This window comes from Monodelphis domestica, chromosome 3, assembly GCF_027887165.1.
Source record: "Monodelphis domestica isolate mMonDom1 chromosome 3, mMonDom1.pri, whole genome shotgun sequence".
Lineage (NCBI taxonomy): Eukaryota > Metazoa > Chordata > Mammalia > Didelphimorphia > Didelphidae > Monodelphis > Monodelphis domestica.
In genome coordinates, this window is record NC_077229.1 from 67,169,811 (window position 1) to 67,194,534 (window position 24,724).

Here is a 24,724-nt window from a genome sequence, read left to right on the forward strand (position 1 = left end):
GACATGACAGAGGAGAGACTCTAAATGAACACTCTAATGCAAATATTATCAACATAGCAATGGGTTCAAATCAAGAAAACATGTAATGCCCAGTGGATTTACCCGTCGGCTATGGGGGTTGGGGGAGGAAAAGAAAATGATCTATGTCTTTAATCAATAATGCTTGGAAATGATCAAATAAAATATTTAAAAAAAAGAATAGGAAACTGAGATGTCTCTGTTTTTTCACCTAAAATACAATAACCCAGAAAATCCCAAATGAAAGAAAATACAGGAAAGTAGATAGGGGCCGGGTTTATTTTCTGTGTTTGGTGTAATAAAAGGGTATTGAGAAATAATGATTGAGAGAACATTAAGGTCAGAATCAGAATGGAAATTTAGCAGGAGGAGGGGAAAGTAGCATGGGGATAGAGGAAAAGGCTGGGGATTCTGTTGTGCTCCTCATCATTGAGTAGACTGGCTCTTTCAAGGGAGGAGGAAAAGCCCAGCTTAGTGAAATGCTCTTTTTGCATCCCAATAAACCTTCTCTTGGTCTCTGAATGAGCTTCTGTGGTTTCTTTTGTGTGTGCACAGGCAACTCACTCCACTTGCTGAGCCATTCTTCAAAGGTCTGGAAAAAAAAAACATGTTGATGGTGACACAGAAACATAGCAAGAATAATGACAGGAACCCCAGACAAGACATACAAACCCCAGACAAGACAAACCTCATACAAAGACAAAGAAACTGAATAGCCTTCAGGCTGTGGGAAAGGCCTTTGGTTTGCCTGAAGTATGCCTGAATTGCTTCCATTATGTCTATAAATGAGAGCTTAGTTTAAACCAAGATCCCCACTGGATTGAATATTTATCTTAGAAAATTTGTTCTAAACCATACCCCCAAAACAGGAATGAATTTCCTGAGAATACAAGGGTAAGGGGAGATTCACAACAAAGCAGACTTTTTGGGGTATGAGGAAGGGATTGGGCAGACTCACTGCTGCAGGGTTCTTTTGGTGAAGTTGAACTTGTCAGATCCAGAAAGATGCATATCTTCTGTGTACAGCACCTCGGGAATGGTGGTGAAAGACTGGAAGCTTAAACTAGCAGCTGTGGCCAAAAAGGGAGAGGAATACCAATACTTCAATCCTGGATATCCAGTCAGCACACCCACTAACACCCTGTGTTTGATTGTTCTTTCAGCATTCCATTCCCTCTCCACCTACCCCAGCCCTAGAATGAAAACCTCACATCCTAGACCTGCTGATGCATCCCATAAAGCAGCCTTGCCCAGTCTTCCAATTTCCCCCTTGCTCTATGTCTCTTGAGCTCTAATCCCAGAGTAAAGCATGGCACAATTTCCAGGATATAACCCAGAGATCCAGTGTCTTTGAACCTGTTGTGCTTGAGAAAGCTGTTGGTGCTGGGGATGGAGCTGGAGGGGATGTGACTAAAGGGGACGTGGTTAGCACAGAAGCTATTGGAAAAACAGTTGTAATGAAAGATAGTTAATAGCATCAGCTCTGAATGTTATAAGATGGAAAACTAGCTATGAGACAGGGAGACAAGATATCTCTTGGCTTGGATGTTATTAAAGTGGAAGGAATGTCAGAGGCCATCTTGTCTGTTCTCTATCTGAGGAACAAACCCCTCCACAATGATCTCAACAAATGAACATTCACCAATGCTTTATGGTCCTCAGTGAAGGAGCAGCCACTACTCCTCGAGGCAGCCTATTCCACTTTGGGACAGCACTTACTGTTAGGATGTTTTTCCTAATCTCAAGCCATAATGTACATATTTACAATTTAGATTTCTTGTCTGGGACATAATGAGAAGCCTAATCTCTGTTCCATGTGACACTCCTACAAAAGCTTGGAAGCAGTTATCATATCTTCCTTTTGTCTTTTCTATAAGTTAGACAACACTAGCTCCTTCACATCATATGACCATGAGGTTCCTCACCAGACTCCTTTGCCTTGGTGCTGAACATGATTTGGAAATCCTAAGTCAAAGGGGGCAGGATCAGTCCTGTGCTCCCCCACCCCTGACACTACAGGGACCTGGGGGTGAAGGATCCTTGTGGCAAAAACCCATCAGGGCAGGGAATTCCTACCTATATCAGCTATAGTTTCCTTATTGTTCAAATAGGAACAGAGGGATTTATTCCAAATTCCCACAGAGAACATCCTTCAATGGTAGAAACTAATTTTTCAAAACTTAAATCTCTGGTCTTTATGACTTAGGGCTTCTAGATGATATGCAACCTCAGCTCTGCCCTTTCCTTGTTTGGAAAGTGCCTATTTCTTAGAAAGACATCACCTCTGAAAGGCCTGGGGCCCATTCTTCTTTTAAACAGCATATATTTTGCCCACTTTCCATTTGGGACTAGGCCCCCAGAGGTGCCACATTCATAGCCTACATTGAGGCCCACAAAGCCCTCTGTGTGGCAGAATAAGAATAAAATACAATTGGGAAATATTTAACAAGATAAAGGGATTACAGTAGCTAACATAGGTAATGCTAATTTGTAGTTTTTTAGCCAATATGAAATGCACAGGAATCTGTATCTAGTTTGACACCACTGCCAGAACACAGAATCAACCTCTCTTCCTTACCTTGGGAGCCTCCAGGCTCTGTGGCCCACAGGGGACAACCAGGTGCTACTGCTGGGTCTGGTGCTAAAACCGGAAAAAAAGGAAAATGTTTCAAGATGGGCAGAAATTTCTTGTACCTAAAAGCAGAGAACTCAGAGCAGTTGTGGATGCTCTGTACAACCTCAGGGCCCTATAGGAGAGGAATTCAATATGCACTAGTTCACCAAATGATTTAATCCATGGGATCCAGTGCCTTTGCTGGATGCCCAAGCTCCTGTGAGGAAGGTTGGCATAAGAAAAGGAGCTGAGGTGCCTGGTCTATGACTGACAGAAATACTTCCAACCTGTGCATCCTCCTCCTTATCCTCCTCCTCCTCCTCTGTTCCATAGCGCTGAGGTGAGCTTGTGACTTGCCAGTATCCTTGCTCTCTATCATGCTCCCTTAAGTAAAGATCTAGCCATGTCATGCACTTATTCAGTTAGCTCCAGTGGTTCTCTATCACCTCTAGAATCAAATAGAAGACATTTGGAGCAAGATGGGCTCTCAAAGTCTATCAAGTCCAAAACCCTCATGTTATAGAAGAGGAAATGGAGACCTAGAGAGTTCCCATGACTAAGGCCACAGTGGTCATAAATGTCAGAGGCAGGATTTGATCCCAGATTTGCTGACTCCAGAATCATTTTTGCACCCTTAGCAACTTGGCCCTAAACGACCACCTTTTGCCTTGTGATGCCCTATTCTCCTTCCCACACCCTATGGTCTGGCCAAACAAGACTCTCTCTGTTCCTCACATAGGGTACTATATTTCTCATCTCCATTCTTTTTCATTGACCCAACTCATGCCTAGAATGCACTGCTCCTCACCTCTTCAATAGAATCACTCTTTCTTCCTTCAAGACCACCTTGCAAGGGATTCCTTTCTGATTATTACCAACTGCTAACACTCTTCCATCAAACTTGAATTGACTTTTGAATTTGGGCTACATAAGTGTGTGTATCATACACACCCATCAATGCTCATATGGATGTCATCCCTCACAATAAAATGTGAATGCTTTTAGAGAAAGGATTGCTTCCTTTCATTTTGACTCTACACCCCCATCACCTGACAGAGTAGCTGATACATAGTTGGAGCTTAACACATGTTTGTTGAGTAATTTACTGACTTTGAAGACAGTTTATCTTGTCATCTCCATCCAATTTATAGTAAAAGAAGAGGAAATATTAGAGCAAAAGGCCATGGCTCTGAGGCAAGAGGGTCTAGAAAGATCTGGAGTCCCCTTTCCTTAACTGGAGTCTTTTCTTCACAGAATCACCAAATTGTACAATTTCAAAGCTGTTAGGCTGCTCAAAACAAATGTGGCTGAAGAACATCCTAGAAAAGTGGTCATTTAACATCCATTAAAAGGCTTCCTGCTGTGTCCGAAGTCTTTCTCACTACTTCCCCAAAGCTGCGAAGGCCACTTCTTGGATTCCTTCCTCATCACTTCTGAAGGATGTCATTCAGGATCAGGGGCTTGGATAATAAGGTCTTTGACTAGCTCACACAGTCACATTGGGGCCTAACTCCAGTTGTCAAATAGTGGAATGAACCCAGGATTCAAATGAGTATGAACATACTTATTAACACTGCGTAGGACTGGACTTCATTCATTATAACCCGGAATCCAAAAAGTGGACAACATGGGAGAGTGAGCCCAACATGGCAAAAGAGAAAAATAAAGTTCGGGGTGAATGACCCAATGAAACAGAATCCCATTTGTTGGACCTGGTCACTTGGGAGACAGATCTGTTCCGTGAAGGAGAGACCTCTCTGAAATGCTATGAGAGAATAGGAAGCTTTCAGCATGGGAAAAAGAGAATGAGACAAAGAGACACTAAGTGTATGAAACAATCCACTCTTTTTCTGCTCTGATCTTTAGGAAACTGCATGCTCTCCTTATTCTCCTGGCTTTATAGGAAGGTTAGGGTCATAAATATAGAGCTGAAATAGACCTCAGTGGCTGTTTAATACAATTCCTTCCTTCTCCAGATGAGGAAAACTGGGGCTCAAAGAGAATGAGAGGCTTGAAATTAAGGAGAGCAGAGTAAATTGGGTGCTGGATTTGGGAGTTTGGAAGACCTGAGTTTGAACTTTGCCTCCTGTACTTGCTAGCTGAAATTAATGTCTCTCGGTCTCAGTTTCCTCATATGGAAAATTCAGAAATCAATAACACCCACCTCCCAGGGTTTTATTGAGGATCAAATGAAATAATATATTCGATAATATATGAATGGTATTATTGTCATTATCACCAGGAAATCCAATCAGTCTTGAAGATGAAGGGTAAAATGAAGGAACTATTCCCTTTCCAATAGAGACACTCACGCATTTTGGTGGGGGCCACGGCCAAATGATTGTAACCTACAGAGAAAGAGAAAGAGATGCACCATGTGAGGAAAGACAAAAATCTGAGGAGAGAAATCTGGGGCCATTAGGATTAGGCAATCAGGTAGTAAAACTATCAGGGCTGGTGCTAGAAGGAAGAAGAAAGGGTCCAGATCAGGAGTCTGTTGCACTTCAAGCAGAACATAAATTTCCACTCCAACAAAGGTCTCCTTGATTGCTTCATTTCCAGATATGGGATGACTCATTATATCTCAGGGAAAAGATAACTTCTTCCCAGGAAGAAGCATGGAAAATTTTGGGTCATAACATCATTGAAAACTAGGTAAGCAAAAGCAAAGAAATATGGGTCTAAGAACAGAGAGGGGATAGGGGAAAGATGGCTGAGCCAAATGAAATTAGGAAATAAAACAAAGAAGTTAATTTGTAGGCGTGGTCTACTTACCAGTGAAGGAACATTTATGGAACTATTACTATATGCAAAGGTGTTGGGCTAGGCCACTAAGTACTCCAATGGAAATTTATGCTTAAAATACTGAACTATGGGGTGGACAACAGGCCATCCCTTAGGTCAGTCTGTCCCTTCCCTTTTTCAGAGAATGATATGAATCATATTGGGAGAAATATAAACTATTTCCTCTGCCAGGGCAGAGGAAGATAGAGAAGTCAAGTTGCCGAGAGAGAGACAGAGAGAGACAGAGAGAGAGAGAGAGAGAGAGAGAGAGAGAGAGAGAGAGAGAGAGAGAGAGACAGAGAGAGAGAGAGAGAGAGAGAGAGAGAGAGAGAGAGAGAGAGAGAGAGAGAGAAGGAGGGAGAGAGGGAGGGAAGGAGGGAGGGAGGGGGAGGGAGAGAATACACTTGCTGAGTCAGGGTTGTTCATCTTATTTCATTAGGTACCCTGCTTCTGTAGTGGGTTTATATTATAGTGGGGAGAGGAAGAGACAGAGAAAATTTTGGGCAGGATGGCTATTTCCTGAAAATGAAGGAGATATCTCAAGGAGCATTTCCTGAATGGGGATACTCACCATTGAGGTAGAGGCTATGCTTGTCTAATGTGTACGGGCCCAGCCTGGTGATGCTCCAGGTCAGATAGCTCAACTCGCAGTAAATTTTTTCTCTATCTAGGACAGGGCTGGCAGGATCTCTCCGATGGATGCAAGTGAAATGAACTAGGGTTGCTCTTCCCTCCTTCATAGGCCTGGGAAAGGAGAAAAAGGGTCACTGGAAGCCTTTTGAAAGAGGGTCTGAGAAGCTTGGTAACAACTTCTGAAATATGGACAGCCACCCCATGAAGTCTGAAGCAAACACTGAAATGGTGATGATGGTGAAATGGGGCAACAGCCATAGGTCTCACTGGATCTACTTTAGAGAATTTGGGGGGAACTGCCAAAATTTCAAGTCTGAATTCACTATATCAATAAGGGGATGTGGATAAATTCATTTAAGGCCTGGAAAGTCTGCCTGTCCACTAAAGGCTGAGGTCATCTTTCTAGAGGCCACCAATGTATACATGCTTGAGGGCAAGGCCAGTGACTCCCAGAGCTCTCACCTCAGTAAGGTCAATTTGCTTGCAAAATCCTGAGAGCCAAGGCTGCTCTTTTCAAACAAGGAACTGAGCTAGAAAGGAGAGAAGGAAATGGGACTTGTAGATCAACTCCCAATACCCAGGCTAAAGAAGGCAGCTGAGTAAAAGGATGGGAGAGGATCATGTCTTACCAGGCGCTGCAGCACTCTCTCAGTGGAGATGAATATGCTGGAGTCCCTTTCCCCCATGTCTGCTGTGTACCTCATGTTGGTGATGGTGAACTTCAGTGTGAAAGGCTCAAAGTTGGGACCTCCAGCTGCAAAAAAAGAGGAGAGAGCTCTGTCTGAGACGTTGCCTGTGCATCATTCAACACATTCAGCAACCACCATTAGGTGTTGTCCTTCGGGAGAAAATGAAGTTTTCTGGCCCTCTTAACACATCCATGAGGGAACCACAAATCTCTAAGACTTTGCACACCCTTTCTAGTCTCCCAGCATCATGACCAAACACAGACTACTGTATAGGAAGGACAGATATCTCCCATGCCTGAGCTTCAGATGTGTAATCCAAAAGGATAATATCTGTAAAGTACTTTGAGAACCTTAAAATCCTAGATAAAAGATAGACAATGATGATGATCATCATCATCACCATCATTAAGGACACTTAGTTGAAACTCCAATTTCTTCTTCAAAGGAAAACTGAGCAGAATCTGTTCACTAATGAATCCTTCATGAAATCTCTAGCCATAAATCAGAGGAATATCTCTTGCAATGCAATGCAGAAGAAAGAATATTGGATTTGGAGAAAGGAGATCTGGGTTCCAAACCCAGCCATCCTGCTTCCTACCTATATGACCTTGAGCCTCTGTTCCTTTCTGGACATTAGTGTCCTCAACTGTCAAATGAGACCAGGAATTGGACTAGATGATCTGAAAGTCTCCTACCAGCTCTAAATCTGTGATCTGAACATCTCTTATCTCTGTCTCACAGTTAAGGGCAGCAAGTTTCCAAAGAATGAATGAAAACAGAGGCAGACCATACCTGTGGAAATTGGCAGTGGAGGGGGGCAGCTGGGTGGCTCAGTAAATTGAGAGCCCCGTCTAAAGACAAGAGGTCCTAGGTTCAAATCTGGTCTCAGACACTTCCTAGCATTGTGACCTTGGGCTAATCACTTAACCTCCATTGCCTAGCCTTTACTACTTAGTGGTAATACATAGTATTGGTTCTAAAACAGAAGCTAAAAGATAAAAAAAAAGGAAAAAGAAATTGACAGTGGAGTTGGAGTCAGAGTCGTTAGTGCCACAGCTCAAGAGAAATCGGATATTTAACAATTGTGGACCAAATACCCATGTGACATGGAAGGTTTGAGTGTATAAGACACAGGTAAAACTGACACCCCATTGGGGCTTGGCCACTGAGTCAACTGGGAAAGACTGAAGTATAGGAGTCAGAAGACATGATGTCTTCCTCTCTCTTTTACACTGCTGGTTCATCCTCTTCTTCCTAGAATGCTATCAGAACAGGGTCAGGACAGACAAGTGGTGTTCTTTGTTTGTTCCCAGAATGAAAATACTCACCACTTGTGGAGGAGGAAAGATTCATCTGATAGCTGTATCCTGCAGAGAGAGAGAGAGAGGGAAGGAGGGAGAGAACAGCCTTGAATGCAAGGAACTGAGATTTCAAGAAAGGATTAAAGAGAAAAAAAGAGAGAGCATCTGAAGCCCAATAATTTGGAAAAATATGGGACACTGGCTAAGAGAGATGATTCACAAAGTACCGATATTCCTTATTTTTCCAATTGTGGTTCTAATATATTATAGGATTGGCATAAGAAATTAAGAGGGGATTTGGGGGAGTATTGTGGAAGCTGCAGATAGCACAAGAAGGTAAGCAGATGACACAGAAAAAGTCAAGAAACTCATAAACACATAAAATATATTATATATGGTATAATATCAATATTTTATCTTTTAATGCTTTCAATATACACAATTTATATTTTAATGTTAAAATACATCAAAAGTTAAAATTTGTGAAAAGTATGAGGAAGGCAGTAGATGAAACACAAAGGCTGAAAATGTAGAGATATATTTTCACTACTTTTCATTTTCATTAATTAATTTTCCATGAATACAGAAAAGGCCACGTAAACACCATATAAAAGAAAAAGGGGAAATTGGTCATCTTCTCTGGTACAAACGGAGGACCAAAAAATTTTGCACAGATTTTTCAGATCGCAGCGTGTTGTGCCTCTAACCACTGCAATGTGAAAGGGATTCCCGGAGTTTCTAGGTCAGGAGGCTATCCACCCACCGAGGGTCCTATTTCTGGGATCTGATACCGGCTCCCCCTCACACTCTAAAAAACTCATAGGAAAACACCTTCTATCAGACCAGGTAAAACCATAGAGGCAAAGCTGCACCCTCAAAGGCATAGAAAGTTTTTTCAATAGGTGAGGGCTTAACAGGAATGGAAGGAAGCAAGCGAGGGAGGTCAAGGAGCTGCCTATGTCCTGGCTAGAGCTGGCTACTCACCATCGAGATAGAGGCTCTTATTGTCCAGGGTATAGGCACCCAGCCTGGTGATACCTTGGGTCTGATTGCTCAGCTCCCAGTAAATCTTCTTCCTGTCCAGGCTAGGGGTGGCGGGAGATTTCCAGTGGCCACATAGGAATTCGGTTGCTGTCCCATTCTGTATGGGCCTGGGAAAGGACACATTGGAGGTAACTGTGAAGGATCTAGCAAACGTAGGCATGCCAAAGACAGCTGCAGTGAGAAGGCACCATGAATGCTCTGCAATGTCATCCATTTCTTTGTAGAGTTCTAGCTTATTGTCAAAAAAGTGGGAGGCCAGACCTGCCATTTTCATGATTTCAGCAGCTGGAGCAGAGGAGGGGGCAGATTTGTCTTGACTAATACAGAGCAGCATCTTCTCTGAAACGTATAGCCTCACACTACCATTACTGGGGACTATGAAATGATTTGCCCAGGATCATATAACCAGTAGGTCACCCAGGTGGGAATCAAACCCTGCTCTTCATGTCTCTTTTTTCAAAAGCCCTTTTCTTCTCTCTTAGAATTGCTACTTAGAATTAGAAGTAGTACTTAAATAAAGTGCCACTTCCAAGGCAGAATAGAGACAAGGGCTAAGAAACTGGGGTGAAGTGACTTGCCCAGGGTCATACAGCTGGGAAGTTGAGGGCCAGATTTGAACCTCCCATCTCTGGACCTGGCTTTCCAAAGCCACCCATGGTCTCTTGACCCTTGAGGCCTGTTCTCTAACCCACTATACCATGCTGCCTCTGAAAGCTTAACAGTGAATGAGATCTACACTGCAACTATTTACCTTTAAATTATCTTTTCAACACATAATACAACTTTTCAATCACTTCTTCTAAAGAGTCCTACACCAGGATTCTGTGTCAGCTATGTGACCCTGGGCAAGTCACTTAACTCCAGTTGCAGAGTCCTTACCAAAATCTTCTGATTTGCAACCAATATTTAGTAGTCATTCCAAGACAGAAAGGAAAGGGGATTTTTGGTTGTTAGTAGCTTTCTCTCCTCTCTGGTAATAAATGAAAATTCCTTAGCCTGACCTTTAAAATCCATGACGAGCTGGCTTCCCTTGCCAAACTGGTGTTCATATTATACACTTGACATTCTAATCAAATTAGGCAATTAAATGTTCTTGCATCTCAGAATTCATTCCCCTTTCTTCAGGATTTTGCTTACAATGACCATTCCTCATGGGATATTTTTGCTGTTGTTCAGTTGTTTCAGTCATGTCTGACTCTTCATGATGCCATCTGAGGCCTTCTTGTAAAAGATGCTGGAATGGTTTGCCATTTCCTTTTCCAGCTCATTTTATATATTTAGATATGGGGAGATTGAGACACAGGAGTTAAGTGACTTGTCCAAGGTCACATACCTTGAAAGGTCTGAGGACATATTTGAACTTGTCATCTACCTGATGCCTGGTCTGGCATTCCATCCACCACTGTACCAACTAGCTGCCTCTTGAAATACTTTGTTTCCTTCAAGTAAGTGAGTTCAAATGCCACCAAGGGAAAACCTTTACCAGATCTCCCAGTCATCAGTGTTCTCTCCCTCCTCAGACTCCCATGTGTACACATTGTACCTCCTTTATCCCAACAGAACATAAACTCCTCGATGTCAGAGAGTGTTTTGTTTTTCTATTTCCAGTAGCTAGCAGTCTACTTAGCACCTGATGTGTAGCTGCTAAATGCTTCTTGAACTAAAGAGAGGTCAGATCGCCTCTGTAGCCTTCTTGGCTTTGTGGGGAAGAAGTGGCCCTGGGGCCAGTGCAGGGGAAAGGACTGCTCCACACATCTTCTGAGTCCCTGACCACCTGGCCCCATCTCACCTCAGCATGGTCAGCCTGCATCCAGAATAGTCAGAGCCAAGGCTACTGTTTTCAAGCAAGGGGCTGAGCTATAAAGGAAAAGAGAGAATGAGTGAGCACCTGGACAGACAGGGGTTTCAGTCCCAGGGAGTAGCAAGGTAGGAGAGGAAATGGGAAATCTCACCAGGTGCTCTAGGACTCTTTCAGTGGCGTTGAACTTTTGGGAACCTGGCTGTCCCATGTCTGCTGTGCAGAGCAAGTTGGTGATTGTGAAGTTCAGGGTAAAAGACTCCAGGCTAAACCTGCCAGATGCTGTATGGGAAGGAGAGAAACCTTCATGGTTGAGAGTTGGGTATAGAGGATCATGGGATTGTCAGTTTAGATCTGGAATGGCACATCTAACCCCTTGATCTTACAGGTGAGGAAACTGAAGTCCAGGGAGGATTCAGGGATGTGCCCAAGGTCCCATAGCTAGTGTCAAAGGAGAAATTTCAAACTAGATCTTACAGATGGTTATTTTTTCTTTTTGACTTTTAGATGGATGCCCTATTCACTGAAACATTCTGACATCCATCAGCTTACCCAGGGACACCCAATGAAGGTTGGCTTATTCTTTACTGGAAGGAAAACACCAAACTGACTCCCAATGATGCATCTATAAGAAGAGCTCTTTCACTTCCCCACTCCCACCTCCACCACAATTTTGCTCTACAACTCCCACCTCCTCATCTTAGAGTCAGCTTCCCAAGGGACCAATTAAATTAAGACTACCCAAGAAACAGGTCAGAAATATGTGATGGTACCTGAGGAATTGGTCAGTAGTGAAGGAGCTGAGGAAATTCTTGAAGGGATTGTGGTCTGGATAGGAGCTGAAGGGTAGAGAATCAAGAATGAAAACCTTGGAAAAGCTATTTGAATGTCACAGAAAAATTATGTTTGAATATGGAATATGGGGGAAAGGATTCTTGCTGGGCTTGGTAAATAAGTAGTCCATGGAATGTGAGGATTAAAATTCTGAGGGACCACAGGCCATCCCTTGGGTCCTTCTATCCCTTCCCTTTCAAAAAAAAACAGAGTAAATAGGATTGGTAGGAGTATCAATTGTTTCTTCTTCCAGGTCACAGGAAGATAGATAGAGACATGAAGTTGATGAATACTTACTAGAGGTGGAAGATTGTAAGTGATGGTTATAACCTAGAGAAAGCAAGAAATGAGAAGACAAACAGACAGTCAGAGACAGAGAGGGTTCTGATTTAATTGATTCACCTGGTTTCTTTGGGTCCCCTGCTTCTCTGCTGTGCTTACCTTACAGTGGGCAGAGGAAAATGGAGCAAGAATTTGGGCAGAATGTCTATTTTCCAAACAGGGACAAAATCAAGGAGAAGATTCAAGAGTCATGTCCTGAGTGGGCTTACTCACCATTGAGGTAGAGACTGTCCCTGTCGAGTGTATAGGGCCCCAGTCTAGTGATGCCCCCAGTCTGATTGCTGAATTCCCAGTAAACCCTCTCTCTATCCAGGAAGGGACCAGTGGAATCACTCTGATAGAGGCAGATGACACCTACTTCAGTCACTGTCAGATTCTTCAGAGGTCTGGAAAAAGATGCATTGATAGGATCCTTAAAATGATGGAGAATGATTCCATAGGAGACCACTGATGGCCCAGTGCATAAAGCTTTGGGATTAGAATCACAAAAACCTGAGTTCAAATTCAGCACACAGCACTTACTAATCAGGCAGATCTAGTGAGTCACTTAACATTTGATTAACTCAGTTTTCCCATCTGCAAAATGGGGATACTATTAGTACCTTTCTTACAGGGTGGTTGAAATTTGTTCAAATTTGATCAAATGAAAAACTCTTGATGAAAGTGTATAGCATTGTATGTGAATGTAGATGCTTATTCCCTCCCTCCTTTAGGCAATTCATATTTTTAGTTATTCATTGAGTGGGTGACTGGTGCTCTGTAAACTCAAGCTTGCAAATATGTGTTTCTGCTCATTTTGTACTAGCTGACATGTTCTAATTTTGGTTTTGGCTCACTAACCCTTTTTGTTAACCCTGCCCTATTTCTTTGGAATGAGGTCATCTAGCTGGATCTGCCTATCTACACTCAGAACTTCTGGTTCCCCTTAACCCATTCATTCATCAGTCCCTTGTAGTCATACTTCTGAAATGATCTGACATGGAAACACTGAAAACTGCTGTTTCCAAGACTAAAATCAATGGCATTTTCTTAGTCCTCTTCTCTCTGTCTCTGTCTCTGTCTCTCTGTCTTTCTCTCTGAATCTTAAAACTGCTCAGAGTCTACATTAGAACATTTGGTTAAGGCTATTCCCTTATTGAAACAAATGGAGGTACTTGATCAGGAATGTATTGGGAATTTTAACATTACTCCACCCATACTTAGGCATACTTTAGGGGAAAATAAAGTTGTAAAATTCCTTACTGAACAATGAAAAGTCCTCAACTCATACTTAGAGTGAAGCTAAAACCTTAAGCTAGGTCTATTTTTAGATCTAATACAAAAGGGTGCTAAGTACCTCTAAAGGTTAAATTAATCACTAAAAGGTCAAGCAACTCAAGAAAGGCAAGCTTAACAAAAGAGGTATGAAGTTTTAGTCTACCCAGAGAAGGTGATAATAAAAGAAGATATGAATTAAGTATGGTCAATCCTGGGGAAAATGTCTACTGTGATTGGTAGATGTGAAAATTTAGGGGAGGTGACACAAGAGAAAACGTTCTTTAAAAGGAAGAAGCTCAAGGTGGAGTCTTTTTAGTTGGAGTTCACAGTAGTTGGAGTTTGGAGTTAGTTGGAGGAGCTGGGTCTCTGGACTGTAGTTTTGCCTGGGACAAATCTTGTGGTGAGTGATTAAAGACTGACTCATCTCTGTTAAGGCTCAGACCTAGGCCCTTTGGCCTAGGCCCTTCCTACTATTTCCTCTTACTCTGTCTCTCTCCCTTCCCTTAACTCCATAAAACCCAGCTGACTTGGGTATTTTCAAATTTGGGAATTTTTCCCATGGTGACCACTTATTTTTGATTATAATCAAGACACCAAAATTATCTTTACTGATTTGGCAATTCACAGTCTTGAAACCCAACTTTTTCACGGTCGCATCTCTCTGTCTCTCTCTGTGTCTCTCTCTCAGATGAAATCCAATTTTTTTTCATGTTTTGCCTCCCCTATACTTCTAGAGCTTTGAGCATGCTCTGTTTGGCACATAGTAAGTACTTGGAAGCTTTTTTAAAAAAAAATTGTTCATTAATTCTTAACTTTGTGCCATCAAGATCCATGTTTTTTTAAAAAACTCTGATTTCCCCCTTCCCTTAGTCATCTCAACACCCTATGGTGACTTCAACATTTACAATCACTTTACCTATTTTCTCTGCAGGTAGCTCTTTGTTAGTTCAAACAATGAATCCCACAACAAACATTTGTATGATGTAAATTTTCATTTCATGTTTCTGCTGGGCTGACACCAATTACCCTATTTTATAAATAGCTAGCTATATATGAAATAGGATAATTGGTACACTAGCATATTCTTGAATGATACAACTGCTTCATAGCATCCATTATTCACTTTTTGGAACCTAGATGTATAAAGTTAATTCCTATAAAGATAAATCCAAACCTAGTGCCTTTCTAGAGCTTTGGTCTCTCATTGACACTTGCTTGCCTTTCCTCATTTCCTCACTCAGTTGTTACCTATGTTCTGACATCAGATTGTTTTTATTTATTTATCATAGAGCTAGAGCTGGAAGGAACTTTCAAGCTAACCTAATCCAATACATTGACTTTACAGAGGAGGAATCCCAAGCCCAGCAGAGATGAAGTGACTTGCCCATAGTCACGCAGGCATCAGATGACAAGGGTTGGAATTTGAACCCAGATCCACTGATCCTAAATGCAGCAATTTACCTAGTATAAATGTAGTATTCCTACCATAGAATATAAGCTTCTTGGGAGGGAAAGGGACTCTTTTTCATTTTACATAGTCAGAACCTACTAAAGCACTAAAAGAATGCCTCTTTTAGCACCAACATCCAAGAACTGTTCTGAGAAACCAAATGAGATATTAATTATAAAGAAACTAAGCATAGCCCTTAGCAAATAGCAAACTCGATGTAAATGTTAGATAATATAATTTTTTATTATCACTTCCACCTACTGATCTATGACTGAAATGAACACATGAAAGTGTCTCCTTTTGGTCTGTTAAAATTAAATTTGATATAAAAATTTAAAACTACAAATAAATAAATGACTGTTGGCTGAGTGAATTGAACAAGAAGATGAAAGAACAAGAATCAGATGTATGGCCTAAAATCTTACATGAGATTAAAAATCTGCCACGGAATCCCTTTGTGACCTTGATATAGTCCCAGCCTTTCTGGACCCAATTTTCTCATGTTGTGAGACAAGATTTTTTACTCAAGCTCACTCTGACTCTTAAATCCAATGGTCTGAGAATAGAAAATGAGATGAGTGTGACTGAATGGGTCAGCTATGAGTGGAACAGTGGATATCCTGACTTGGAAGAAGAATAAGAAGAGGCAGAAAGGGGTGGCTTTATTTAAGTAAGTCTACATAATTGGAGTCCATTAAGGATGCTGGGCCTCACCTTAGGAAAGTCAGTTTGCACCTGGAATAACTGGAACCAAGGCTGCTGTTCTCAAACAAAGGGCCAAGCTAGATAAGAGAAGAAAAGGGAAGTGAGCTAAGTATTGTCTAGAGGTAAAGGCATGAGGAGCAATGGAAGCTTCTTGAATAGAATAAACACTTTGCAAATCAAAGCAGTGGCAACCCTTACCATATTCTGAAGAATCTTTTCAGTGGACTTGAATTTGATGGAATCCTTCTGCCCCAAGTCTTCTGTGTACAGCAGGTTGGTGATGGTGAAGTTCAGGGTGAAAGCCTCTAGACTGGGTCTCCAGGCTGGAGGGAGGCAGGAGGGTTGAAGGTGGGGGTGGAACACAAAGCACAAAAACTCAAAAGCCTGGGTCATGTATCCATAGTTCAACAGAGGCTAGATAGAATGTATGCCTTCCTCATTTCTGCTTCCTAGAACTTTTGGCTTCCTTCATTTCAAATGCCAGGCCACTTCCCTTACTTTTTAGTGTCCTTACCCAATTGCTTTGAATGTATTTTCTATATATTAGCAAATGGATACTTTGTTCCTTTCCCTCAAGAGAATAGAAAAATTCAAGGGCAGAATCTAGGTGATTTTTGACTCTAGAGTTCCAGCACCGTGGACAGCTCCTGGCACAAACCTGGAGACAGATTCTGGCTGATTGATTTAATGCATACAAAGAACTTCAGAGGTTTGGGAAATACTTTCCTGGAAATGATCTGTGGAAGTAGGGGCAAACTGAGGCTCTGGGTGTTTGTGTGACACCTATGATCTAGGCCACACAGGAGGGAAATATCAGAACTAACAAAGGAACATTGGTTATCTAATGCTGATCTGACTCTGAGTCTCTCCTATATCTCAAACAATTACTAGCTGTTTGACCCTGGGGCAAGGCACTTCACCTCTGCCTCCATTTGCTCAATTGTAAAATGAGCATAATAATAGCACCTTCCTACCAGGGGGGAAAGCTCTTATTCTCCACTTCCAACCCCTTATTCCCCCAGTACCAACATTGCTTCTCAAGGTCAAGAAGAATAGATTACTCTAGACTTGGAAACTAGAAAAGTGGTCCCAAGATAGATACCAGATCAAATCAGAAGTTGAATGATAAGCACTTTTTTCATATCAATGAAGGTATCTAGCACTTTCATATTTACAAAGTACTTCACAAATTTTATCTCATTTTTAAATCAATCAACAAACATTTATTAAACGCCTACACTAAGCCAGGCATTGCTCTAGGTATTGAAGACAGGGAGACAAAAATAAAACATTCCTTGACCTCAAAGAGTTTACATTCTATCAGAAGACTTTATACATTGAGTCCTCATGGACTTAGAAATTTGCCTTAGAAAAGGAAAGAACATACTTCACATGTTTAAATTTTAAAACCTTCTCTTTAGTTTGTTTGATTTTTCTGAACCCCCTACCTTCTGACTTAGAATCAGTAGAAAATATTGGTCGCAGAAGAGTGGCAAAGGCTAGCCAACTGGGGTTAAGTAATTTGCCCAGTGAAGCCCAGAGTCACACAACTAGAAAGTATCTGCAGTCAAATTTGAACACAGGATCACCTATCTCCAATCTGGCCCTCTATTCATGGAGTCACATAGCTGTCCCCCTTCTCTAGCTTTTAAAGCCCTCCACAAGTACTATCCCACTCCAGAGAGAGGCCTGTTGAATTCTGAGTGCAGACTGAAGCAGATATTTTATGTTTCTTTTTTATGCTTGAATGCTGAATATAATAATATAATGTTGAAATATATTTTGCATGACTTCATATGGATAATGGGTATCACATTTTTTATCTTTTCAATGGGCAAATAGAGAATTTAGAATAGAATATAATTTTTTAAAAGAAACCTCTGCCTACTTTCCGTTCTTCAATTTCTTTTCTTCTCTTAATAAAAAGCTAACATTTCTAGTACTACGTTGAATAGTAATGATGATAATGGGCATCCTTGCTTCAGTCTTAATCTTCTTGGAAAGCCTTCTAACTTATCTCCATCATAGATGATCCTTGCTGATGGCTTTAGGTAAATATTACTTTTAATTTTGGGGAAATGCCCATTAATTCCTATCCTTTCCAGTGTTTTTTAATAGGATCGAGTTTTGCATTTTGTCTCATTATCTATTGAGATAATCCTGTGACTTTTGTTACTTTTGTTATTGATATAGTCAATTATACTGATAGTTTTCCTAATTTTTAAGCAACCTTGCATTCCTGGCATAAATTCTATCTGGCCATAGTGAATGATCCTTGTGTTACATTGGTGTAGTCTCTTTGCTAGTATATATTTGATTTAAAATTTTACCTCAATATTCATATTAAGGAAATTAATTTGTACTTTACATTCTCTATATTGCATCTTCCGGACTTCGGGATGAGCACCATATTTTTGTCATAAAAAGTATTCATTAAGATTCCTTCTTTGCCTAACTTGCCAAATACTTTACACAATATTGGGATTTATTACTCTTTAAATGTTTTAAGAGAATTCCCTTGTCAATTCATCTAACCCTGGGTTTTTTTTTTCCCTAAAAGACTTCTTTGATGGTTTGTTCAATTTTTTTTTTCCAAGATGGTGTCACTTAAATATTCTATTTCATTCATTTGTTAATCTCAGCAATTTACATTTTTGTAAATATTCATTAATCCAACTAGATTGTAACTTTTCTCATATAATTGGGTAAAACAACTCCTATAATTGCCTTAATTCCCTCTGTATTGGTGGTAGATTCACTCATTTTAGATTTGATACTGATCATTTAATTTAGTACTTTCGCTTTTTAAATAAAATTAGCCAATGCTCTATTTTATTCAGTTTCTCATAAAACCAGTATATCTATACTTGGAAAGCCCTCATTTCTCCCTTTCACTTCAGAGGACCCCCATTCTTCTCTCAAGATGCAGCTCCACCTACTACCCCCTACATTAAACCATTCCTGACTGCCCTCTCAGTATATAAACTCTTTGTCACTAACTACATGGTAGTTATATTTATTCTTTGTTTTTATTCTACCTAGATTTATCTCTGGAATAGCTGTCACTCCTGTTGGAATACAGGGTCCATGTGAGAAGAGATCATTACATTCATTGTTAGACCTAACACCTAGGAGTACATCTTTCCTGACCTCTCCCCATTTCCTGCTTTATCTTCTTGGGTCCTTTAGTCTTAATTAAACCTTGCCAGGAGAGGAAGTAAACCATCACTCATTTCCTACCTATAATGCCAGAGGATAATGATGCCCAAGCAAGAGATAGGTTTGGATAGAGTGCAATTATTGAAGGAGGGAAAAAGAAAAAATTTTTAATGAAAACCATTCACCAACATTGCTGAATGAAGGCTATAGAGGAGTGGGCACAAGTCTCCCTGTAATGTTGAGAGATCACTTCTGTGTACCAGGGTTACAAAGACCACAAGGTTTGACTCTAAATACAGATCAAGAAGGTGATATGGGTTTTCCAAGTCCCATTGGGTATTTTCCCCTTTTTGATCAATTTAGATACGCTTTTAATTAAAAAGAAAAAAACATAGGCAAATAAGTAAAGAAAATCTATACATTGACCATATCTTACAGAATACCTCATTCTGAACCCCCAACCCACTTTTTCTCCTCTGCCCTACCATACCCCCCCTTCTCCAAAAAGTAAAGAAAATTTTCATTGCAATCTCCCATAAAATAAAGCAATTAAGAAATTAAAAACTTACTGTTTGTGGTGGTGGTTGGTATCTGATGGGTATACCCTGTAGTTGGGAAAGGGAGAAGAAAAATAAGAGAAGGAAAAAAAGAAATTTAGAGGGAAGGAGAGAAGGAGAGATGAATGGGGAGGGAAGCAAAGAACTCAGGGAAACAGATGAAATGAGGTGAAAGGAGAATAGAGCATAATGGAAGAGAATAGGACAGAAGAAAAGTGATTATAAGAGAAGAGGGTAGATAGAGAAAAGAGAAGAGTGAGCAGAATGAGACAAAAGAGGAAGGAGAAATAAAAGTGATTGGTGTGGGGAGAGAGAGAAAGTGGGGTGAGGGAGAGACATAAATATTTGATATGGTAGCTCTATCTGGGAAAAAGCTGAAAGAAGGAATGGAGAGATGTTCTGGGACCCATAGGGTTGGTAAAATGAAATATGTTTCATCATTCAAGGCACTTCCTTATTCAATAGGAAGGGATACATGGAGTAAATTTAGTTTAAGGAGACTAAGAAAAACCAAGCCACTTCTAATCTTTAGAAGTAACCACCCCCCGCCACGTCTTTATAGTTTGCCATAACTTTGAGAGCCAGTGCTCCCAGGAGGGGTAGAAAAAAAAACCCATGGAGACAAAGGTGGTCTAAAAGGAAAGGAGAATTTGGGGCAGGCTGGTCAATTTCTAAAAATAGAACCACTCAGAGAAACAAAGGTGCATGTTCCAATTCACTCACCATCCACATAAAGGCTTTCCTTATGTAGAATGTAGGGTCCCAGCCTTGTTTTTCCATGGGTCTGTTCACTCAGCTCCCAGTAAATCTTCTCTCGGTCCAGGACAGGGGTGGAGGAATCTTCCTGATAAACACATTCGACATCCACTCCTGTTGCTATCCTATTCTTCATAGATCTGGAAATTGAGGATTTAGACAAGAAGTATTAAACATGGCCCTCCCTGATAGTCACTTGAACCAGACTAAAATGTAGTTCATAGTTCCTCTCTAATCTTAAACTGTTGATGATGAAATATATAAATTTGCATAGTTTTCTGAGTCAATATATGGGGCACAAGGACTTTGATGTACAATTTAGTGACCTCTGTTTCCTTTTGAGTTTGACACCAATAGTTTAGTTAGTGAAATTTAGTTATTCAGAGAATATTTCACGAGAGAAGTGGCCTACTTTGAAAAAAAAGGTTTGGAAAGAATTATAGATTTAGAGTTGAAAAGGACATGGAAGAGATCACAATTAACCTTCCCATTTTAAAGATGAAGAAATTGAGGCTAAAGGAAGTTATGTGACTTGCTGAGAATCATACCACTGGTAATTGTCTGAGAGAGAATTCTTAAATTAATTTTTATTTTAAAATATTTTTCACTGTTTCCATGCTTCATTTTCTTTCCCTCCCTTCTTCAATCTCCCCTCCCAGAGCCAACAAGCCATTCCACTGGTTTGTACAAATTGTTGTCACTTGATGTACAAATTGTTATCACTTGATACCGATTTCCATGTTTTTCTTTGGCATTTCTACTTCCATAGTTCTTTTTCTCAATGTGGTTAGCATTCTTTCCCATAAGTCCTTCAAGAGTTTCCTGGATTCTTGAATTGCTACTAGTAGCAAAATCTATTACACTGAATTGTTCCACAATGGTTTACTTTCTGTATACAATGTTCTCTTGGCTCTGCTCATTTCACTCCGCATCAGTTCATTGAGTTTGAGAGAGAATTTGCACTCAGGTCTTCCTATTTGCAAGCCTAGCACTCTCATCGGACACAGTGGAATTGGCAGGGATGTGTGAATTCACTCATATCTATGTTTACAAGTGTGTATGGGGTCTGATTATTTTCAGTAATTTCTTTAGAGTAGTGGAAAGATCATTGGATTTAAAGTTAAAGGGCCTGTGTTAAAATTCTGGATTTGACAGTATCTTTGACTCTAGAAAAGTCTCCTTGGGTCTTCACTTTTCATCTGTAAATGAAGAAAGTAATCCAGATGAACTTGAAAGTCCCTTCTAGCTTATAATCTACAATTCTCTAATTCTAGAGAAAGGTAATGTTTGTAATTTCTAAGCAGTCCTTTACTAAGCACCACTTGGTACTTCCTAAGTTATTCCTTGTATGTGGAACTATAAAGAAAAAGTAAAAACAGTTGCAACATTGTCTTTAGAAAAGTTGTGGGGAAAGGAGCTTTTCTCCACATGAAAAAGGCTAGAAGGAGCCCAGAATTTTTCTAATGCCTTGTTGGTTGGGATATTTTACCCACCTCAGCTTGGGAAAGAAGGAATTACAACAGGGAAGTGGAGGAAGAACCAATCTGGACACCATCTAAGTCAGATGGGAATGTGCTAGTTCCTACTATTTGAACCATCAGCTCCCATGACTCTCACCTTAACAAAGTCAGCCTGCATCCAAAATAGTGAGAGCCAAAGCTGCTTTTTCTAAACAAGTTGTTGATCTAGAAACAAAAGGAAAGGAAGGAACTGCTGAGTGCCTGGCTAAATCAATAGCAGGCCTGGATACCCAGGGCTGAGGAAGAAAGCTTGGGAGAGAGGAGGTAGAGGAGTGGAGGTAGAGTCTCACCAGAGGTTGCAGGACATCCTCAATGGAGTTGAATTTGCTGGAGCCCCTTTGACCCATGTCTGTTGTGTAGAACAGGTTGAGGATGGTGAATTTGAGGTTGAAAACCTTCAAGTAGGAGCTCTCTGATGCTGTACAGGAGAGAAAGAGAGTCCCATGTCTGAGCCTCAGAAATGTTAAATGAATGAGATAAAATGCTTTGTTAACCTTTAAATTTGATTCAAATGTTGATTGTTACAATCATTATCATTACTCTGGCACTATAAAGAACTTGTGAATTTGAAGTCAGAAAACCTGGCTTCAAATCCTTACCCTCCCATGTCCTACCTTTGGGCCTTAGTTTCCTCACATGTAAAATGAAGAGGTTTGTCCACCTTCAAGGGTAAGAACTCATTATTTAAAAAAAAATTTCAAAGAAATCTGAAAATTAATCTGACAAAAACTAGGGATGAACCAACATCTTGCCTGACTTAGAGAAATGAACTTCAAATTAGTAAGATATAAAGGGTGAAATGCTAAAAAAATGAGAGTTATGAGGAAAATTTTAACTTTCAAATTTATCAACAGGTGGACAGTTTATGATCACTTGAGGGATATAGTATAGATAGCAAGATAAAATGAACTATGTTTTTAAGATGAAATTTAAAAGTCCCCCCTCTCCCAAACAAAATAGCTTAGGTAAAAGAATTACAAGGAATGAGGTAATAGGGTGGACTTTTGCTTCCAATTCTTCTGAAAAGAGTCTCCTTTCCAGTTTCCACTAATTCAAATTTGTAAGAGTAAAAGCTGAGGGTGGAGACCTCCACCAAGGTGGTGGAGAAGGTACAAATCCTCATGTGATGTCTATCAAATTACCCTTCACAAAACTGATATAATACAAGTCATTTCCCAATTGATGAATGGTCAAAGGATATGTAAAGGGAATTATCAGGCAAAGTAATTGAAGCTCTCTTTAGACATGCAACTCTAGACATGCAAAAATACTCTAAATCATTATTATTTAGAGAAATGCAAAGTACAACAAATCTGAAGTACCACCTGACAACCTATGAGATTAGCTCTTATGATAGAAAAGTAAAATTACAAAACATGGAGGGGATATGGAAAAGTTGAGACATTGATGCCTCATTGAGGGAGCTGTGAACTGATTCGACCATTCCAGAGAGTAGCTTGGTCTATGTCCAAAGGCCTATAACAGTACATACTCTTTGAGCCAGTAATGTAATTATTTGGTTTCTATCTCAAGGAGATAAAAAATAAAAAGGGGAAGGATTTGCATATACAAAAATATTGAAAACAGATCTTTTGTGGGGGAAGGAAAAGAATTAGGAAGTGAGGGGATGGGGAAGAATAAAGATGGTGGCTTAGAAGCATCAAAAGTCAAATCCTCTATGAAAACCCATCCATAGCAATGAAAAAAAAGCTCTTTGAGGAGGTCAGAAAACTAAATACAACAACAGGACAGAGTTGGGGTACCCTCCTACTTGATTCAACATAAAAGGTACTCAGAGAAGGTTGAATACTCAGTTTAAGGAATAGAAAAAGGAAATTTCCAGGTCCCTTACCCCACCTATTCTGCTGAGAAGTAGGTGGTTGCTGGGATCTCAGAGCAAGGGCTCCAGCTACCACTGCTACCCAAGGTTCAGGGTTATTACCACAGCTGGTGGAGAGGCAGCACTAGAGGAGAAGGGCAGAGAGGAGGGAAGCCTGGTCATAGCCTTCAGTTTCCACTCCTCCATCTGGGGTCCCTGCTTGACCTCAGAGCTCATTGAGCTCTGTAGATCATCTAAACTGGATCAATCCAATCTATAGATAGTGAAGAAAAACTCCAGGGAGACAGAAAAGCTCAACCTCCAACACCACTCCTCCACCACTCAGCACCTATTATGTTAGACCAGCAGTAAGAATCCTGCTGCTGGGGATCCCAAGGAGAAGGCTGCAACTATGACAGAGTAACTTGGTACCACTACAGGAAGCTCAGGATTCTGACCAGGCAGCTGGCAGAAAGGAAGTGAGAAGGACAAGGATAACTATCTTCAGCCTCCACAGCTTCACTTTCACCTTCAGATTATGCTAGCAGCTGGGGAAGATCTGCTCTCTGGGAACATTAATACAACAGGTTAATTCCATCAGCCTCATCCAGTTAATCAGAAGATCAGAGAAGCCCAAATCACAGACCCAGGAAATGAACAGAGCAGCAAGAATATAGCCAATGAGGAGTCAGAAAGAAGGAAAAAATAGAAGTGAAAAAGAAAAAAGAAATTACAAACAACAGTTTCTATTCAGGTAAAGAAGAAAGAACAAACGGAACAGAGGAGGACAAAAGAACATCAAGCAAAACCTCAGGAACTCCAGCAAATTGGACTCACACTTTCAAAGAACTCAAAAAGTAATTAAGAGAGGCTGAAGAAAATTTGGGGAAAATTTTAAAAAGCAAAATAGATCATCTGGAAACAGGTACATGAACTGAAACAAGAAAATAATAATCTTAAAAGCCAGAATTAGTCAGCTTGAAAACAAGGCAAAGAAAGTGAAAGATGACCTATAAAGAAAAATAGATGAAAATGAAAAGTATGATAAAAAAAAAACTAGGGATTAAATTTAGTCTTTAAAAATAAGCATTGAAAAACTAGAAAAAAATACTTCACAAGGCAGCAAGAGTCTATAAAACAAAATCAAAAGAATGGAAAAAATTGAGGAAAATATGATACCATACCTCATTGATAAAACAACAGACAAGGAAACAGATCCAGGAGACCCAATTTAAGAAAAATCAAGACAAAAGGAAAATGATCCAAGAAACCTTCCCTGATATTCTTAAGCAAGAGGGTAAATTAGAGATTGAAAAAATCCACAGATCTTCGCCTGCATTAAATCCCCAAATGACAATACCCAGGAATGGTATAGTCAGGTTCAAGAACTTTCAGACCAGAAAATATACTGCCAACAAAAATATACTACCAACTACTAAAAATA

At 40.3% G+C, this 24,724-nt stretch overlaps 3 protein-coding genes across 5 annotated transcripts in view; all 3 read right to left on the bottom strand.

Annotated features, from left to right (window-relative positions):
- Window positions 1-279: 279 nt before the first annotated feature.
- LOC130457902 (mucin-16-like) lies at window positions 280-12,264 on the bottom strand. 2 transcript variants are annotated; one of them, XM_056820648.1, is made up of 13 exons: window positions 12,013-12,264; window positions 11,655-11,720; window positions 11,036-11,163; window positions 10,873-10,940; window positions 9,024-9,190; window positions 8,067-8,105; window positions 6,679-6,803; window positions 6,512-6,579; window positions 5,988-6,160; window positions 4,945-4,980; window positions 2,597-2,659; window positions 977-1,088; window positions 280-610 (listed from the first exon to the last, which is right to left on the bottom strand). In XM_056820648.1, the coding sequence occupies exons 3-13, from the start codon at window positions 11,090-11,092 to the stop codon at window positions 490-492; spliced, it is 1,029 nt and encodes a 342-aa protein (XP_056676626.1). In that variant the 5' UTR covers window positions 11,093-11,163; window positions 11,655-11,720; window positions 12,013-12,264; the 3' UTR covers window positions 280-489. The 2 variants fall into 2 exon arrangements, with proteins under 2 accessions (XP_056676626.1, XP_056676625.1); XM_056820647.1 differs by lacking the exon at window positions 12,013-12,264 and having other exon boundaries at window positions 11,655-12,004.
- A 105-nt stretch (window positions 12,265-12,369) lies between these two features.
- The window catches only part of LOC130458061 (mucin-16-like), a 126,235-nt gene continuing 113,880 nt past the window's right edge, over window positions 12,370-24,724 (bottom strand). Inside the window, exon 23 of the mRNA XM_056820970.1 lies at window positions 12,370-12,443. Coding sequence (XP_056676948.1) covers window positions 12,436-12,443 — 8 coding nt within the window. The 3' untranslated portion in view covers window positions 12,370-12,435. The remainder of the gene's footprint in view (window positions 12,444-24,724) is intronic.
- On the bottom strand, window positions 15,148-20,244 carry LOC103104170 (mucin-16-like). Of its 2 annotated transcripts, XM_007505476.3 has the most exons (4): window positions 19,909-20,242; window positions 19,198-19,233; window positions 15,668-15,792; window positions 15,151-15,546 (listed from the first exon to the last, which is right to left on the bottom strand). In XM_007505476.3, exons 1-4 carry the CDS (start codon window positions 20,075-20,077, stop codon window positions 15,475-15,477), a joined length of 402 nt encoding a protein of 133 aa, XP_007505538.2. In that variant the 5' UTR covers window positions 20,078-20,242; the 3' UTR covers window positions 15,151-15,474. The 2 variants fall into 2 exon arrangements, with proteins under 2 accessions (XP_056676651.1, XP_007505538.2); XM_056820673.1 differs by having other exon boundaries at window positions 15,148-15,792; window positions 19,909-20,244.

Bases quoted from the DNA above. Each gene is read 5' to 3' on its own strand.
- LOC103104170 (XM_056820673.1), bottom strand. From the start codon at position 20,077: ATGAAGAATAGGATAGCAACAGGAGTGGATGTCGAATGTGTTTATCAG. The intron at 19,234-19,908 runs GTGAGTGAATTG...TCCCAACTACAG, and splicing joins GGAAAGCCTTTATGTGGATG to GGTATACCCATCAGATACCA. The intron at 15,793-19,197 runs GTAAGTTTTTAA...GCCTCCCTCCAG, and splicing joins ACCAACCACCACCACAAACA to CCTGGAGACCCAGTCTAGAG.
- LOC130457902 (XM_056820648.1), bottom strand. From the start codon at position 11,092: ATGGGACAGCCAGGTTCCCAAAAGTTCAACGCCACTGAAAGAGTCCTA. The intron at 6,580-6,678 runs GTAAGACATGAT...TCTCCTTTCTAG, and splicing joins AGAGAGTGCTGCAGCGCCTG to CTCAGTTCCTTGTTTGAAAA. The intron at 4,981-5,987 runs GTGAGTATCCCC...CTTTCTCTGTAG, and splicing joins GCATAGCCTCTACCTCAATG to GTTACAATCATTTGGCCGTG.